Here is an 18,061-nt window from a genome sequence, read left to right on the forward strand (position 1 = left end):
ATTATTATTACTTCAGCTAGGCTTTTAATAATATCAATAATAATGTCAAACAATGCATGGCTTAAATTATGGTGGGGGATGGTATGAGATGCCCCACTTGAGAGCAGTGTGCATTTACTGATTTAGCCCAGGGATGGGCAGGTGATGATAGTGACTAGGGCCAGCACTTTTTCTTTCTTAGACTTTATATCATTTAAAACATTATAAACACAACCTGCATGACAGTTAAGAAGTTCTTATTCAAAAAACAAATAAACAAAACAAAACCAAAGTATATTGCAAACGTTACAATAAAAACGGAATTCAGTGCATACATTTCTGTTATGCATTTGGCAAAAATGTTTTGTTGACTATGTAGTTTACCTTTGAAATCTGAGGCAAGTGCAACTCTGGCGTCAATGGTGTATCTCTTATACCTCTTTGTGAGCAGTGATGTAATGGCGATTTAAACAAAAACATTTTTTTTTAAACCAAACATATGGTTATACCCTTAAAATTGTTTAAAAATATCATCGGTCTACCATCCTGATTGGAAAGCACAATTTTCAGTCATTTATTTTTTGCTAATGATGTACTCTGCTTAATTGAAACCTGGCTAAAACCGAATGGTTATATTGGTCTAAATGAGCCTACTCCACCAAACTACTGTTATAAGCATGAGCCCCGTCAGACTGGTCGTGGGGGAGCTGTTGCAACAATATATAGTGATATTCTCAATGTTACCCAGAAAACAGGACATAGGATTAACTCATTCGAAATACTTCTGCTTAATGTTACACTGTCAGATATGTAAAATAAATCTGTTGTATCTCTTGCTCTGGCTACTGTGCATAGACCACCAGGGCCGTATACAGAATTCCTAAAATAGCCTCTCAGACCTTTTGGTTACAGTTGATAAAGTGCTAATTGTCCAAGATTTTAACATTCATGTTGATAATACAAATGATGTAATAGGACTTAAGTTTTACTGACCTAATAAACTCTTTTGGAATCAAGCAAAATGTCACTTAAAATTTTATTATATCGCTTGGAATCGATCTTACAGTAGATATCGTACCTCAAAGTGATGATGTTACAGACCATTTACTTGTACCTTGCATGCTGCATTTCACTGACATTAACTATATGTCTCAGCGTTACCGTCTGAGCAGAACTGTTGTTCCAGCCACCAAAGACAGATTCGCAAATAACCTGCCTGATCTATCTCAACTGCTATGTGAACCCAAAAATACACATGAACTAGATGAAATGACTGGCAACATTGGCACTATTTTCTCTAATTAGAAGCTGTTGCCCCCATCAAATTGAAAAAACTTAGAAAAAAATGTACTGTGCCATGGTATAACAGTAATATCCACTCTCTCAAGAAAGAAACTCATAATCTTGAACGCAAATGGAGAAAAACTAACTTGGAAGTTTTTAGAATTGCATGGAAAAACAGTATGTCCAGCTATAGACAGGCTCTAAAAACTGCCAGGGTCAAGCTTATCCAGAAATGGCGAGCGTGATTTCACCAAGTACAACATGTTCCTGGATCAACATTCTTGTTGATCCTGGAACAACATTCTAATCAACCAATCAGAATTGAGATTTCAGAGAATTTCAGTTTTAGGCTTACAACCAGGGTTAGGTTTAGATTTAGGGGTAGGGATTGGGATTGGGCTAAATTTATATTTTTGGTCAATAATATTGATCCAGGATCATCAGAAGATGTTGATCCAGGAACAAAATCAGGGCAACCGGCCTTATCATTCTTCAGAATGACAAAGGGCCTATGTGCGCAAAGGGAGGTCCATATGAAAGTAACTGTGTAAATGGGGTCCATGGGATGTGAAATATACAAACAACACAAATCAGAGATGATCTTCAGTGTCTTTAAGGCTGGTTCCAATATCTTAATCTGATCCTTGACAAGTCCTTCAAAGGTCTTGTAATCGATTAATCCTAGAAGCTCTCTTCCCCTATACTTGACTTCAAAAGTAACAAACTTCTGTCTCAATATTCCTGCTGACTGCAAAGGAATTATGAATATTGTTAGAGGGCACTCTTGTGCTTTATTACCACTAAAGGATTTTTATTTTTTATTTTTATCTGTAAAGAGACCAGTGATTAAACTTAATAAACTTTTCATACATTAAAGGAAAATAAAGTTGTCAAATAATCCAGACACGTCTGTTAAAGCGTCAGAAAAGTGCTGATCAGTTGAACATTACTTATTTTTAAGTGAAAAAAGGTAACAGTACACATAGGAGTTGCTCAGTCTTTCTGCAGGGTCAGGGACATTGGCAACTCAGAAATGTTGTCTTTGAGAGACATCAGGATGCATTTGAAGCATTTTCTTCACAAAACTTTTTCTCTACTTCTGCAGGGTCATCATATTTTTTTAGTAAATAGTACGGTGGGTGGCAGACATAGTTTCACCACAGTGTTCTTCAAAGTACCTTACAGTAAATTCCATGGTATATGTAAGGAATAAGCCGGTTGTTACTGCAGAATAAATCCTGACAGGGTGATCAGCAGTGGTTTATTCAAGAGGTTGATAACATCCAGCTGGATGTACTTTAACCCACAAAACAAAACGTTCTGGCAACAAGACAGACACATCAACAAAATTACCATAGGCCTAATATAAATGCTGACCTTCTCCAGTTTCATTTCACAGTAAATGCATGTGAAAGAAATGCTGGCCTTAAATTCCCAGATGAGCAGTACAGTATGTTATTCTGTGTTGCTTTTGACGACAGTTATTATTGGGAAGGAGGTCTCTGCAGAACAACTGGGCACTTATCAACTGCTTTACCTGATTAAAATCTTGAACGTCCACCTCAAACATAGCCCAGTCATATTCAAAATTGGGATAGTCTTTTTTTTTTAAACTCTCCAAACAAAAATAATATACCTGGACAATTTTCAATCTGGTTTCCGACCGCATCACAGCACAGAGATAGCACTCATTAAGATAATAAATGATATTCACTTAAATTCTGACTCTGGTAAAATATCAGTGCTGGTATTGCTAGATCTCAGTGCTGCGTTTGACACTGTCGATCATAACATACTACTAAAGAGACTGGAAAACTGGGTCGAGCTTTCTGCGATGGTACTCAAATGGTTCAGATCATACTTAGAAGGGAGAGGGTATTATGTGAGTCTAGGAGAGCATAAGTCTAAGTGGACGTCCATGACATGCCGAGTCCCACAAGGGTCAATTCTTGCACCGCTCTTGTTTAGCCTGTATATGCTCCCACTAAGTCAAATAGCCTTATCTCCAAATGTCTACAGCCCCATTGACTCCCTCTGCCAATGTATTGGTGAAATTAATAGTTGGATGTGCCCGAACTTTCTTCAGTTAAACAAGGAAAAAACTTTGAAGTTATTGCATTTGGAAACAAAGATTAATTTTTCAAGAAATTAGTAGCATGAAGTATGTGGATATAGATATTTCTATAGACGATGTTAAGTCTTATTTTAGACATGTGAATCCCCGTAAAGCTAGTGGATCTGATGGTATTAGCAGCAGGACTTTAAGGGTGTGCGCAGATCAGTTGGCACAGCCCTTTCAAAGGCTGTTCCAGCTGTCAATAGACACTGGTGTAGTTCCGTCTCTATGGAAAAAAAAATTTGATCGTGCCCCTACCCAAAAATAATAAACCTAGGGAACTTGATGACCTGCGCCCTGTTGCCCTAACATCTATGGCAATGAAATGTTTTGAAAAAATTATTTTGAAACTTGAAGCTTTTATGTGAGGTCACACCATCCTTAGACCCAAACCAATTTGCTTATCGTGTGGGGAGAGGGGTCGAAGATGCACTGCTGACTCTTACAGTTAACATATATGAGCACCTTGAACAGCAAAAAGTCTTGTCAAGATTGTGTTCATAGATTTCAGCAGTGCCTTCAACACAATCCAACCCCACCTGATGGTAAAATAATTGGTTCATCTTGGGGTTAACCCAAGATTAGTTTTGTGGATTTTTGACTTTTTGACGAACTGTCAACAAGTCAAATTCAACTCATGTGTCTCATCGTTAAAAGCCATAAATACAGGGGCACCACAAGGGTGCGTTCTGTCCCCTATTCTGTACACCTTATACACCAACAGCTGCCAAGCAACCATCTCAAACCACACATTTTTTAAATATGCTGATGATACAGCATTAGTGTGTTTTGTACAGTCCAATACTGCATCCTTAGAGAGCTTTGGGAGGGAGGTGCAGGGTTTTATTAATTGGTGTAAAGATAATTTCCTTGTGGTTAATGTGAAGAAAACAAAGGAGATGACCGTAGATTTTAATAAAAAGGGAATTATAGTTCCACCCTCAAATATAAATGGTGTAGTGGTAGAGCGGGTCACAACATACACATATTTGGGTGTTGAAATAGATAATAAATTGACTTTTAATGAATGTGCACAAAAAAAGTCCAAAAGGTTGCAGAAGAGGATGTTTTTTCTAAGGAAACTTAACCATTTTGGAATAGACAGCTGTATTCTTCAGATGTTTTACAAAGCTCTCTTGCAGAGTGTCTTATCATTTGGCCTTATTTGTGCCTTTGGTAACATGTACATTAAGGACCAGAACAAACTGCAACGAATAATCAAAACAGCCAGTAAGATCATTGGAGTTGATCAGCTAACTGTAGCCCAACTGTACGATGACCTTAGTCTTAAAAATTCTAAATGATTCTACCCACCCTCTTCATCAGAATTTCTTAAGAAGCAACAGGTCAAGTGGCAGACTACTGCAAAGGAAAATTAGGACCACAAGGTACAGCAATTCTTTTTTGCCTACAGCAATTAGACTGCTTGTCATGTTTTCTTTTCAATGTTTATTGTTTTGTCTGTCGTGTCTTTGTTTTTCTTAGGTTTTTTAGGGATGTCATGAACACATGAATTAACGTTTCTGCATTTGACGTTGAGAGCATAGGTCATAATTTAGATTTTTAAGATGGAAAAATGCAGTTTTACAAATGTTAGAAATGTGGCTTTCAAAGGAAAGATCGCTATCAAATAGCACACTGATAAATTAAGCAATTTCTCCTCCTCCAGGTGTTTATATTGACTATACTTTCCGTAAATTTTTCTAATTGGTATTTTTCTCCGTGCCTCAAAGAAATATAGAGCTCAGTATCAACAGCATAACATTGCTTCCCGATGACATCTCCCAAAGGTAACATGATGTAAAGTGTGAAAGGTAATGGCCCTAGTACTGAGCCTTGAGGTCTGAACAAACACTAGGCTTGATTTCTTAGAAGGTAAAATGATTCTGATTAATCAGCTGCTATTGGTAAATAACTAGAAGAATAACCACAATATGCGATAAATGGTAAAACTTCAAATTAGTGTGTTTATTTTAATAATGAATTAAAATAATGTGATAAATACCATTTTGCAATATCCAGAAGATAAAATAATTGTAAGCGAATGACACTGGAAATCTGGCGCAGTCAAGTTAAAATTGGCTGCATGAGCACTTACATTAAAAATAAGGTGCAAACAACAAGTCATTAAAACCATAGGTTGCCATGCATATACTGATTGTATAATTTATCTACTACAGGCATCTTAACAAAGCCGGACCTGGTGGATAAGGGCAGTGAAGAGACAGTGGTAGACATTGTGCACAATGAGATCATTTACCTTACTAAAGGCATGAAAACATGATTGTAAGGTGCAGGGGACAAAAATAGTTTTTAGATTTAAAACTTTGCTTTGTAAATCACCTGTGGGGCGCCCATATAGTGCATACACAGAGAAGTACCTGTTATTTGGGATTCTAGTAAATCTAAATCTAAAACATAGGTCATTATTATATAATTTATTACATTTTCCTCAGCAAACTCTATGAAGAAGGTTTTGCCACTATTCCCAACTTAGCTGAGAAACTAACAACTGAGTTGGACCCCCATCAGACCCTGCAGAAAGACTGAGCTTTTTAATTGATGTGAGTACCATCATGAAATCTACTATATCTTACTATACAAGTATGACTATTTAGTAAAGAGTCATACCAATATCACGTAGTCACTGAAATCCATCTCCTCACTAATTTTAGAAAGTAACAGCTTTCACTCAAGATATGTTCAACCTGACCACTGGGGAGGAAGTTAAATGTGTTAAATGTCCAGAACTTCGGGATGAATTTGCAAAATGGAATAGCTTCTTGGATCGTTTAGGAGTTTCCTGTGAGTAAAGCATGTACTTGGTTCAAAAACAAATCTTGTATATACTTTCTTAGACTAAGATTGAAGCCATCAAGCGATAAAGAATCTCAGGCAGAATCTATGCTGAGGACCCAATTCAAGATGGAGCTCATTGTTTACAGTCAAGATGGCATATACAGTCAGAGCCTGCAAGATGTAAAGGAAATTCTTGAAGAGGAAGAAGATGAAAGTTCCCATAGGAAACATAAAAAAAAATCAATTTTGTTAGTGAAGACAATTGCAAAGGCAGTCATGCAACTTTTGCGCGAGATGAAGTTGCACCTTGAGTCCTACTACAAGGTAAGAGTCCCAACCAAAGCTTTCAGTGCCATCAGATGTAGCTCAAATTGTTATACCTTAGATATTATCTTATCTACCTCACCAGATTGCAAGCAAGCGCCTGGCTGACAAGATCCCAATGGTGATCTGCTATCTGCTGCTCCAGGAAGCAACTTTGGAGCTTCATAGGAAGATGTGCTCAAAGAACACTTTGACGTTGGCCAAAGGTGAGAGAGCTTACTGAGCCGACAGGACAATCTGATGAAAGTACGCAGCCTCTTATTTACTTTTTAGGATCACTTTGTAGAGTCGATTACAGCAGTTTAATGAACTATTGTCTAACTGATGGAATCATTCAGTTTTAGCATTCAGATATACATATATTATATTATTAAAATAAGCTAAGAAAAGGAAGAAAGGTGATGTTGTTGTTGGTGCCAGACGGGCTGGTCTGAGCATTTCAGAAACTGCAGGAACAGGAAACTGATACCAAAATTTGCACAGGCTCACCAAAATTGGACAATAAGTAAATTAATAAATTTTCTTGGCACACTTTGGGGGCTCCTTAGTACTATAAGCATCGTTTAAATGCCACGGCCTACCTGAGTATTACTGCTAACCCTGTCCATCCTTTTATGAACACAGCATAGCCAGCTTCCAGGAGGATGTATTGTCAACAAAGCTCAAATCACCTCAAACTGGTTTCCTGAACTTCTCTCAAATGGCCTCCACAGTCACCAGATCCTAACCCAATGTAATGTCATGAAACCGAAGATTTATGTCATGGATATGCAGCTGACAAATCTGAAGCAACTGCCTGCATAATGCTATTATGTCAGTATGGCCAAAATCTCAGAGGAGATTCTAAAAAAGATTAGATCTTAGAGCTTTCCTGCACCTTGTTGAATATATGCCTTGATTAAGCCAGTTCTGAAGGCATATATAATAATATATATCATAATAAGTAACAAAACTTTATTACAAAGTAATAGGCTAAAACCTGTTAAGTCATTAATTTCTGTTTTACCTTAACTTTATGCGTTTCTTGGTAGCATTTATGTTTCTTCATTTGTAATCTGAGTTCAGGTGACAAAATGAAACCATGATGATTTCCAGGAAAGAAAACCACATAATCATTCTTAGACTCAGTTTAGACGTATTACTCAGAGACAATCCTATCAAGGAGAATAGCCTATGCTTCCGACACTTTGCGTATTTTGTGGTAACACAGATGTGGTTAGAAAGAAGTTCAACCAGCTGGCCCAGTTCGGCTTTGTTGGATTCCCTAATCTTCTCAATATAGCAAAGGTAGGTTTTTTTTGTGTTAATGCCAATAATTCAGGCATCCACAGCTCTTCTCTAGGGGTGTAGGAAAACAGAGCTCTATTTAAACTGAATGCATAAAGATGAACTTGTAAATATGTTCAAGTTTCTAGACTTCTGTTGTAAAGTGATATATTAAAATGTAGTGCTTGTCTCTGGCAGGGAGGTAGGCTATGTAATGACTGTAAAAAAAGGGGTTCCACTGCCCTCCCAACCTCAAAGGTGCAGATCAGTATGAGCCAGAATCTGCCCCCCCTACAGTAATGGGTAGTTGCTGCAACTGGTTTCTGGCAAAAAAAAAAAAAAAAAAAAATCAATGTGGTTAAACTATAATTTTATTGTTTATAATGCAATTAAGTTTCAAACAAAAAAAAAATTGCATAACTTTTCAGCGTTCAATAATATAATTGATTCATGACACAAAATTAAATTCTTACAACAGTTACAATAACAATTCTTTCATGTACTTTCTTAGACTAAGATTGAAGCCATCAAACAGGATAAAGAGTCTCAGGCATAATCTACGCTGAGGACCCAACTCAAGATGGAGCTCATTGGGGTGTCAAACTCAATTCCTTAAGGACTTGATTACTTGGATCAGGTGCGTTTAATTAGGGTTGAATCTAAACTCTGCAGGCCTCCAGCCCTCCAAGAATTGAGTTTGACACCCCTGGTTTACAATTAGAGCCTGCCAGTTGTAAAGGAAATGCTGGAAGATGAAAGTTACCATAGGAAACCTAAAAACTTTAATTTCATGAGAGTAGACATTTGCCCTTGCTTACCTTTTTAGCATTCAGTTCTTAATGTTGACTGCAACAGATTTAATGCAACGAAATCAAATGCTTATGACAATCAGCATGGAGCACAAACATGTAAACATGCATGCTGTTTTTCTTTTCGGAAATATCAATCGAGCACTTTATGAAGAACCATGTAATACACGGTCATTTCTCAGTTTAATCGATTAAATAAAAATATAAAAATGTTGTCCAGCTGCTTTTGGCCTCTGAAGTGCATCAATGTAACATAAATTTACTCATTGAATGCAAATGTCAAAAAGGCCTAGCTCATACATTGTAGAATCTTTTCATGACGAGTAGTTTTCATAATTTATGAAAATTATGGGGGGGGTGAAATGCTATTTCATGCATACTGAGTTTTTTTACACTGTTAAAGAGTTGGATTCCCATGCTAAACATGGACAAAGTTTCAAAAATTAAGTTGTACGTTTGAAGGAGTATTTTTGTTCCCAAAATACTCCTTCCGGTTTGTCACAAGTTTCAGAAAGTTTTTTTCGAGTGTGGCTCTGTGTGACGTTAGATGGAGCGGAATTTCCTTATATGGGTCCTGAGGGAACGTCTGCCGGAAGAGCGCGCGCTCCTGTATAGCGAGGCTGAGCAGCACAGACATTCACTGATCAGAGCGATTCACTGATCAGAGCGAGAGTGTCGCGAAAAGTCACAAAAGAAGTGTGTTTTTGGTTGCCAGGGCAAGACAACCCTGCACAGGGTTGTCTTTAATTAGGGTTAATTAAAGTTGTGGCCTAATGGTTAGAGCGTCAGACTCCCAATCGAAGGGTTGTGAGTTCGAGTCTCGGGCCGGACGGAATTGTGGGTGGCGGTAGTGCATGAACAGCTCTCTCTCCACCTTCAATACCACGACTTAGGTGCCCTTGAGCAAGGCATCGAACCCCCAACTGCTCCCCGGGCGCCGCAGCATAAATGGCTGCCCACTGCTCCGGGTGTGTGCTCACAGTGTGTGTGCATTTCGGATGGGTTAAATGCAGAGCACAAATTCTGAGTATGGGTCACCATACTTGGCTCAATGTCACTTTCACTTCACAGATTACCAAAAAAAAAAAAAAAAAAAAACAGCATTAAGGGACCAGTGGATGGAGTTTATTTTTACAGAGCATCAACGGAGTTGTGCAAGTGTTTGTTCCCTGCATTTCGAAGATGCTTGTTTTACAAACAAGGCCCAGTTTGACGCCGGATTTGCGTATCGTTTATTTCTTAAGGATGATGCAATCCCGATGAAAAAGGGTCACGGTCGTGTGTTGGAACCGCAGGCGGTGAGTAAAACTGCTTAAAATATCTCGTCCTCCTTGTTAGTGCGTCCACTATCCCCTCCTATCTTTCTCTTATGAATATAATAAACTAAAGACTTTTTGGAGTTATGGAGGATGCAGTACTACTCTATAGGTACTCAAGATAAACAGGATATTGAGTGAAAACAAGCATTTCACCCCCCCTTTAAAATATATATATTTTTTCACATAATGCAGAGTTTTGAAATTATATTCAGTTGAGTAAATGGGTGAATTAAGTTTAATTCTGCTTTCAAAACCTGACTACTACCTGATTACAACATAAAAAAAACAAAAACTTCAATGTGATACCACATATCGGATTTATTAGTGACTATAAAATACAACGTCTTTGTTTCATTTCAACAAATGAAACTTAAACAATCCTGAATGACTGGACCACTACATTTCTTCTGTGGAGAAACACTAAACTATAAGCAAATGATAACAGGAGTCAGTGTGGCACATACCATATACAGCAAAAAAAAAAAATATTCTTAATTTCTCTGTTGTGGTTTCCATCTTACAAAGGAAGGCATTATCTAACCACAGTGTCAAATTAGCTACAATAAAAAGAGGTTTTATAGCGTAAACATTCATTACATATATACATTTGTATAATTGTCATCAAACGAAGAGACAAAGATGGCAAATATTTAAATGCCAAAAAGCAAGTTATTGTAAGCAGCCGGATACTACTGATCTTCCTGTGCTTTAAGCTTCCTCTCCCAAAGTTTCTGATGATCTGAGAATCCTTGCTTTCCTTTGTTGAAGGAATTGGGTCCAGCTGAAGTGGGCGTTTCTCTGAAAAAAAAAAAGAAAACAAAACCAAAAAACCTGGTGAAGATGCTGTCATCTCATGAAATCTAAAAGTATTAAAAATATGAAATCCAACCTGCCAATATTCTTCATCCTCATCTTTGCATCAGGCGGCATTTCTTCAGGCTCGCTCTGAAAAGCAAAAACTGGTCTTTCAACATATGATGTTCATTCATACTATATTATTTATTACTGCAAAATTATAAATATCACAAGGACAGCATTGCAATTAAATAAATAAGTTCTAGAATCCTACTTACATCATCATCCTCATTAAAAACAGATGCCAGTCCAGGTTTCTTGGCAGGTAAGACAGGTGTGGGTTCTTTAGGTTTCTAAAAGAGAACCAATAAAACAGAATTGTTAAATGTTCAAAATGTAAAAACTTTTTTAAAAGCATACAAAACAACACAAACAAACATTGCACACACTATACTTGTATATAAATGCATATGTATATATAAAAATAACATATACATACGCTTGCTCCCAGCTTGATAGAGATTGGCGCAGACTTCTTCGCAGTCATGCTAAACCCCACTTTAGACATTTTAGGGGGTGCTGGCTTACTTTTAGACTCATCTTGGAGGTCAATCTCATCAGCAGACCGCTTTCGCAGACTGTCCCCTGATGCCGTGCTGGAAGAGACAGTCTTAGTTTTCACACTGCTTCCCTTCTCTTCCGGTCCTGCTGGAGGCGAAACAACTTACCAAGGTGAGCGACTGTTGGCTTGGAGACCAAAGGTGAGCTACAGTTACCTGAAAGATGAGGGATGCCAGGAGGACCTGCTCAGATAGGCGCTGTTGAGCTTAAAATCTAATTGATTAGTTTGGAGTCATTTGATTAGCACTTGTTGTCTTTAACTAATGCAACATAAAATGCATCTGGCTGCTTTCAGCAGTGCCATTGTCTACTATTACACACATTAATATGGTAATACCAAGATATCTGCGGTAAATGAAAAATGGTACATAAAATCATTAATGATAAGGCTTAATAAAGGATAGAAGATACTGTTCTTAGACAGGATGTCTTAAAATGTATAAGGAATTGTTGACCTGTATGTTATTTTATGGGAGTGAGCAGATTTTTTACTAGGATTTCTTCTCTCTTTTTTAAAGCAAGGACCACAGTGGACATTACTGTAACTTCATTGTGTTATCCTTGACAAGAAGGTTGTAACCGTGAACTGCTACTTTTATAAAAAGTATAAAAAGAGTTAAAAATAAACTCAACTGAGATGGTAAAACCACAGTACTTCGCCATGATACTGAATTATCAACATGACACCTATGCAATTTACACTGTACTCCAAGGTAGATTCACTATACCATAGTACTTTAGCTGTACTGTTGTATAGTGTATACGCATTACTAAGAACACCACAATGGAAGAATAAAATTGTAATTTGATATAAGTCATGGTACTGAATTGATGTGCCACATTATTTACATGGTACTTGAATGACTTCCGGTTCTTCTACAGTATCGTTACAGTTCCAAAACAGAAAGATAGCTGTTAGATTATGGATCAAACCTTTGCTAAACAAAACTCCGCTGGACTTATAATATGCAACAATGTTATGCATTTAGTCTTGTTAACTTAGATCCAACATCACTGTTAAATATTACGGATCTCCACAGAAAACACAGCATTGAAAAGCAGCTCGTTAACAGCTTACGAAGCTAACGCTACCTTGCTAACCTAAGCTATATAGCTTAAATACCTATATTCACAAATACAATCATTATTCTCGAATGATTTCCATTGTAAGTTCATTGCAAAATAAAAACAGTTTTGACAGTTTCACCTCCTTTAGAGGGGCCTTCGCCGCTGCACTTCACATTTGCCATCGTATGAATCTGTTTCAACCACGTACGGCTATCGGAGAGGACAAAACACCTCTTCCGCTTACGAACAACATTCGAGTACAAACAGCGCCATCTAGCGTACAGAGATCGCATAGCCACCCTGCATATTTTAATTATTTATTTTTTTAATTATTATTCTATTTTTTAATAATATATATGGTGCTTTATATAATACAGATTTCGTCAAAGCAGTTTTACAGTGTTACCCAGGAAAAACTTGTGCTGATGATGCAAGAGGACAAATATGTAATGCGATTCTATTCTGGCCTACATGGATGGGTGATGACAATAACTTTCTCCCCAAATAAAGGTTTTAAAATTAAAAGATGGTGTGTTTGATTTTAAAGAAACACACACATTTTAAAGTGTATTGAGCTTTTGAATGAGGTGACAGGGCATCATGAAGGCTACCAAGTGTCAAATGTTTCCTTATTCATACTCCATGGTAATTCAAAGAAAACCACAAGTGTTACCATGGTTTTATGTCCAGAATTGTGATAATATATTATCAATAACATGCTTGTGGCTACATTTAAAGTCTACAAACTAATGCAGTTAATTAATGTTATACAAAATGCAAGCTTATTGTAAAGTGTTACCATTATTAATAATAAAAGTCACTTGAAATATTGAGGTTTCTGTTGGAACCACTTATATTTCATAAGCAAACCGGACCATGACCATATATTTTGGGTTTTATATTTGACCTCTTTACATATGATACTCAAAGCTTACCCTCATAAGCAGTTTCAGACAGACTGTTTTCAGTACGGGTGAATTTCCCCTCCAACATAAGCTAAGCAAATTCTTTTTAAAGATGCACATGCATCAGCATTTTTATGTTTATTTTTGGACTTTTGCCGCTGATTGGAATCTGCAAATGACGCAAGGAGAATTCATACTTGCACCACCCATATCGCTGTCTCCTTTCTAGTATTTTAACAGATACATTTGTGTTTCATGTTACGACCAAATGCATAAGCATACAAAGGAAAAACTCGGTGTACTTTTGGAAAAAAAAAAAGTTTATTGTGAAATGACTGTGTGAAAATTGGGATGGGGAAAAATTGGCAGCCTGGCCACAGCAATGACATGTGCCTTTAACACACAGCTAGCGGTGCTGTTGTAACCCTGGATGGGTGGAGAAAGAAGAAACCAACCCTCACTTCATGAGTGGCCTTTTCCTTCTTCCCCGGTCTCCATCCTACTGTGGATGGCCGCCCCGGGCGGAACAAGAAGGCAAGGAGGGTCAACTGCATGAGTGGATGATGTAACTTCCAAAAAGGTGGGCGAGAGGGGAGAAAACAAATAAAGGAAAACGAACAGAATGGTTTAGAAGTGGCATCCCATAGTCCTTTTTATTGATTGGTCTTCAAAACAGAATGGATGTCCTGACACCATGGGGTCTGCAGATAGAGTTCAGCCTTCTTCACCACTCTCTCAACCGACGGCCTCTTACACGGACATGATGTGCTTGACGAAATCTGTAAGAGGAGAGGCAGACATGCATAAGGAATGATCGCCCCTACTGGCTCGCCATACAAGGCCTGAGGTGGCTGCTAAAAATAATGATCGTAATGATTCAATGACAGGTGAGCTTATTATATCATTTCAATTAGTGCAGTCACTTTTATGCAATGTTTCCTAAAACAAGTTATAAGGGTTCAATTGGAAGGGCTTATCCTAACACGTACCCTCATAGTGGACACTGCCGTTCTCATCCTCCTGTCCCTGCATGAGAGAGTCGATCTCGGGCTCAGTCATCTTCTCACCTGTCGGTGCCATGAAAGACACTGGTTAGAAATAAATCTTTCCCATACTTTTTACTATCAGATTACCTATCTATATAAATGTGGTGATAATCATAAATAAATATGGTAATAATTACAAACTTGTAATAATTCATAATCATATATATATATATGATATGATATAAGATATATATAGCTTTGCATCACAGGAATACATTTAGAAAACTGTTGTTTTGAATTGTAATAATAATATGTAATAGTAAATACGTTTTTTTTTTACCTTTTAATGGTAATTAAAACACCATGATATTACCATCTGGTCACTGTGCTAAGATACTTTAATTTGTTTTTTAATTATATTATGTAACATTATATATTATGTAACAGTATATTATGTAATTTGCCTTCCCATGCATGGTGTGAAATACATAATTATTTCATCTTCACTTACCCAGTGTTGAGAGCACAATGCGCAGCTCAGCGCCCATCACTGTGCCGTTGCCCTCTTTGTCGAAGACGCGCAGACCCTCAACGTAGTCATCATAGGTACCCTTCTGGACGGCATCAACAGTCTTCAGCATTGGCAGGAAAGCATCGAAGTCAATTCTTTTGTTGGCCATATCTGTGTGCATATAGTTCCACACATACATCACAAATCAGTGAGGGTTTGTAAAGCATTTCCAATGATGTCCGTTCGCTTTTAATATAAAGGCTTACCGTCAGCAGATGGGTCGCCCAAGATTTTCTTCACGTCCTTGTTGGTGGGGTTCTGTCCCAGGGCACGCATGATGTCAGCAACCTGGTTGTAGGCAACCTTGTTATCACCAACTCTGTCGAAGAGACCAAAGGCCTCTTTGAAGTCTGTAACAGAACGACAACAGAAGGTTATCTGGAAGTAGATAGATACTTTATGGGTTGATCATAATCTGCTAATTTAGACTAATGTACATAATACATTCAATTGGACTAATTTCATAGTATTTCCATTTCTCTCACAACATGGCATCAGACCAAAAAAAAAAAAAAAAAAAAGTTGTTAGTAACATTTTGTAAACTACATTTATTTATTAACTTACTTAACTACCAACAGCAGTTTAGGAACATTATTGCTTTAAAATCAGGTAAGGTCAAGGAAACTTTTTTTCCAACTGTACATGCAGCAGAGGAGGAAGGAAGCCGAATTAAAAAGAACTTAGCAACTGCATTTCCATGAGCCGTGGGGGAGACCAAGCTGAAAGTGATCTGCTGACAGAAAAATAGCATCCTACGGCTTCTGTCCTCCTGCAGCTGTGCATGAAGGTGGTGCTTAATGCGTGACGTGACAGACGATACTCTCCGAGAAAGTAGCTCTTGCCATACAAGGTTACACGCTCTAAGACTGACCCAAGTCAAATACAAGAATGCTGACAGCAATGTAACCTATACCTACAACCAACTGCATACTTTCTGCACCTTAATGAGCAACACCATGCTGTGAACTGCCCCCAGAGGTTTCATTTCCATGAATTGTTTTTGTACAGAAATGAATGTGGGCTTTGGTTCATAAATGTTTTGACTACCATATCAGAACTTGCTACAATTCTACATACACTAAACCAGCTGATTTTACTCAATTGATCAGTTAGCTTAAACAAATATGCATGAGTGCTTTATGGTTTGCCATCAAGGTTTCAATTTGTTCCAAATGAACTTTAATAAAGTTAGACATTAATTTAGTTTGCATACTCAGCACTGGAGAGAAAAAAAAAAACATTTCAACGTGCAATATGATGAAATTGTAATACATTTATAAAAAATCAATTAAAAATCAATTATAATTAATAATTAAATAATAACAACAATAATAATGCAAAAAAGTATTTCCTCATTTGGAATAGTTTTGTTTACAATTAGAGATATTTGCCAATATCAATTATTATTTTTAAAATTTATTTTTAATCTATTATTAAACATGTCCTTACATATTTGAGTTATTATTTTGAACATAATTATTTGCTGGACAAATTCTTTACTGCACTCTAAAAAATGACAAAATCATTAAGTCAAGTCAACACGTTCGCCCATTACTTGTAAAGATTAATTTAACCAATTTCAACTTCATTTTTAAAGTTTTCTTGATTCAGTGAGATTCAACTTGGTTTTTTAAGCCAGTTTAATATAATACAAGTTGTATCTCAGAATATAATATAAGAAGCAACTAAAATAAGTGGAAGTAGATATGTGTTTTTTTTTTTTTTTTTTTTTTTTTTTACAGATGAAGTATTTTATTTCCTGAGTTCACAATATTATACATTTCCAAAATATCCATTACATCTGTAACAGAGTACTATAGTTTTCCCGGAAGTAATAAACTCCAATGTGTGAAGACTCACCTTCAATCTGGTCAGCACTGAATTCTCCAGCCTGCCAGAAAGACAACAATGAATCAATTCCATTGGCACACCTGCCAACGTCTCACAACTCACACTAGTCTGAAACAAGGAATTATTTAACAAGACATTTGGAGATATAAGCCCTCTTTGGACATAACAAAAGAGCTGCTTCAAACTGCACATATATCCAGCAAGGGAATAAACCAGCTGCATGATTTTCTCTTTAACAGTGGCAAACAGATCGAGGTACTTTATATGATACCATTGTGACTTGCCCGCCAAAGTGAATATGAAACTCGAAGAATGGTGTCCTACTTCATTTGTGTGGGCTTATTGCCAGTTTTTGAGGCAGATGCACACGAGAAAGGTACAATAAAATAGCAAGAGTAATCCAAGTACACACCATGATGGAGTTTTGGGGTGGAGGAGCGGACAGGCAGAAGTCAAGAAGCCGGAGTCCCAGGAGAGTGGTCCTGAGCCATGGACCAGCTCCTACTTATTTATGCTAAGCTAATGATGTCACGGGGCGGATCTTGTGACGCCGTGGAACTTCTTTAACTTTCTTAGGTCAAGCTGGAAGGAAGACTGCTGCTTTCTCTAATGCACATGTGCGGCGGTATTTTTAGATTATGCTCCAGGCTGACTGTAGGACCCCTTGGCTTTGGTCAGCATTTTAATTTGATGTATTGTGTCTTTACATGGGTTTCTTAATTTTTTTTTATTCCCTCGTCAAAGATGTTTGAATATAAATTTTGATCTCACCTGTTATGAACAAGCATTGAAGTCAACACAACATCTCAAGAAGGCTTTTGATTACAGTGCTGATATTTTTAACTTCTAACGTGATCTAGCCCACTTATGGTTATATGGGAAGCAACATTCCTTAAAGCCTGTTTCCACAGAATGAAAACACTTGCAGTTTGGCTACATTTCTCATGCATATTTAAAATAAATAAAATTATAAATATATATTATATAATATACAATAATAATAATTATTATTTTTTAATAAGGGTTAGTAAAATACCATTGCTTTTTTGTAGAATAAAAGGCTATTTTATGTGATAATGAATAATGTGAGCATTGCTTTGATAGATTAAGTGATGCAATGGCATATTTGGGTGTTGTTACAACACTTGTGACTGATTGGTTGTCTAGGTCAAGGTTCTTGTCATATGGCCTGTTTTTGATATAAACAGACCTCATTTTGCCCTTGTCTCCTGTCGAGTATTGCTGTTATAACCTGCTGTTGGTGATTCAAGTCTGTTTATGCCAAGTCAAAAGTATCCAAGCTGCTGTGGATGCGGAGCTTGGTTCAGGACTCATGAGAATTACTGCTATAAATGGTGTATGTGAGG

At 37.1% G+C, this 18,061-nt stretch overlaps 2 protein-coding genes and 1 pseudogene across 7 annotated transcripts; 1 reads left to right on the forward strand and 2 right to left on the reverse strand.

The window, feature by feature from the left end:
* Window positions 1–133: 133 nt before the first annotated feature.
* On the forward strand, window positions 134–8,324 carry LOC127995660 (interferon-induced GTP-binding protein MxA-like; annotated as a pseudogene).
* Window positions 8,325–10,194: 1,870 nt separating this feature from the next.
* Window positions 10,195–12,642, reverse strand: LOC127988774 (PEST proteolytic signal-containing nuclear protein). Of its 6 annotated transcripts, none has more exons than XM_052591390.1 (6): window positions 12,520–12,577; window positions 11,468–11,494; window positions 11,191–11,396; window positions 10,970–11,044; window positions 10,786–10,841; window positions 10,195–10,694 (listed from the first exon to the last, which is right to left on the reverse strand). In XM_052591390.1, exons 1-6 carry the CDS (start codon window positions 12,560–12,562, stop codon window positions 10,586–10,588), a joined length of 516 nt encoding a protein of 171 aa, XP_052447350.1. In that variant the 5' UTR covers window positions 12,563–12,577; the 3' UTR covers window positions 10,195–10,585. The 6 variants fall into 6 exon arrangements, with proteins under 6 accessions (XP_052447350.1, XP_052447345.1, XP_052447367.1 ...); XM_052591385.1 differs by having other exon boundaries at window positions 11,191–11,399; XM_052591407.1 differs by lacking the exon at window positions 11,468–11,494 and having other exon boundaries at window positions 12,520–12,642.
* Window positions 12,643–13,584: 942 nt separating this feature from the next.
* Window positions 13,585–17,242, reverse strand: LOC127989458 (myosin light chain 3, skeletal muscle isoform). Its single transcript, XM_052591434.1, has 6 exons — window positions 17,107–17,242; window positions 16,704–16,734; window positions 15,049–15,192; window positions 14,783–14,953; window positions 14,275–14,352; window positions 13,585–14,064 (listed from the first exon to the last, which is right to left on the reverse strand). Exons 1-6 carry the CDS (start codon window positions 17,107–17,109, stop codon window positions 14,036–14,038), a joined length of 456 nt encoding a protein of 151 aa, XP_052447394.1. The 5' UTR covers window positions 17,110–17,242; the 3' UTR covers window positions 13,585–14,035.
* Between the last annotated feature and the right edge of the window lie 819 nt (window positions 17,243–18,061).

The sequence above is a fragment of the Carassius gibelio genome, chromosome A1, assembly GCF_023724105.1.
Source record: "Carassius gibelio isolate Cgi1373 ecotype wild population from Czech Republic chromosome A1, carGib1.2-hapl.c, whole genome shotgun sequence".
Classification (NCBI taxonomy): domain Eukaryota; kingdom Metazoa; phylum Chordata; class Actinopteri; order Cypriniformes; family Cyprinidae; genus Carassius; species Carassius gibelio.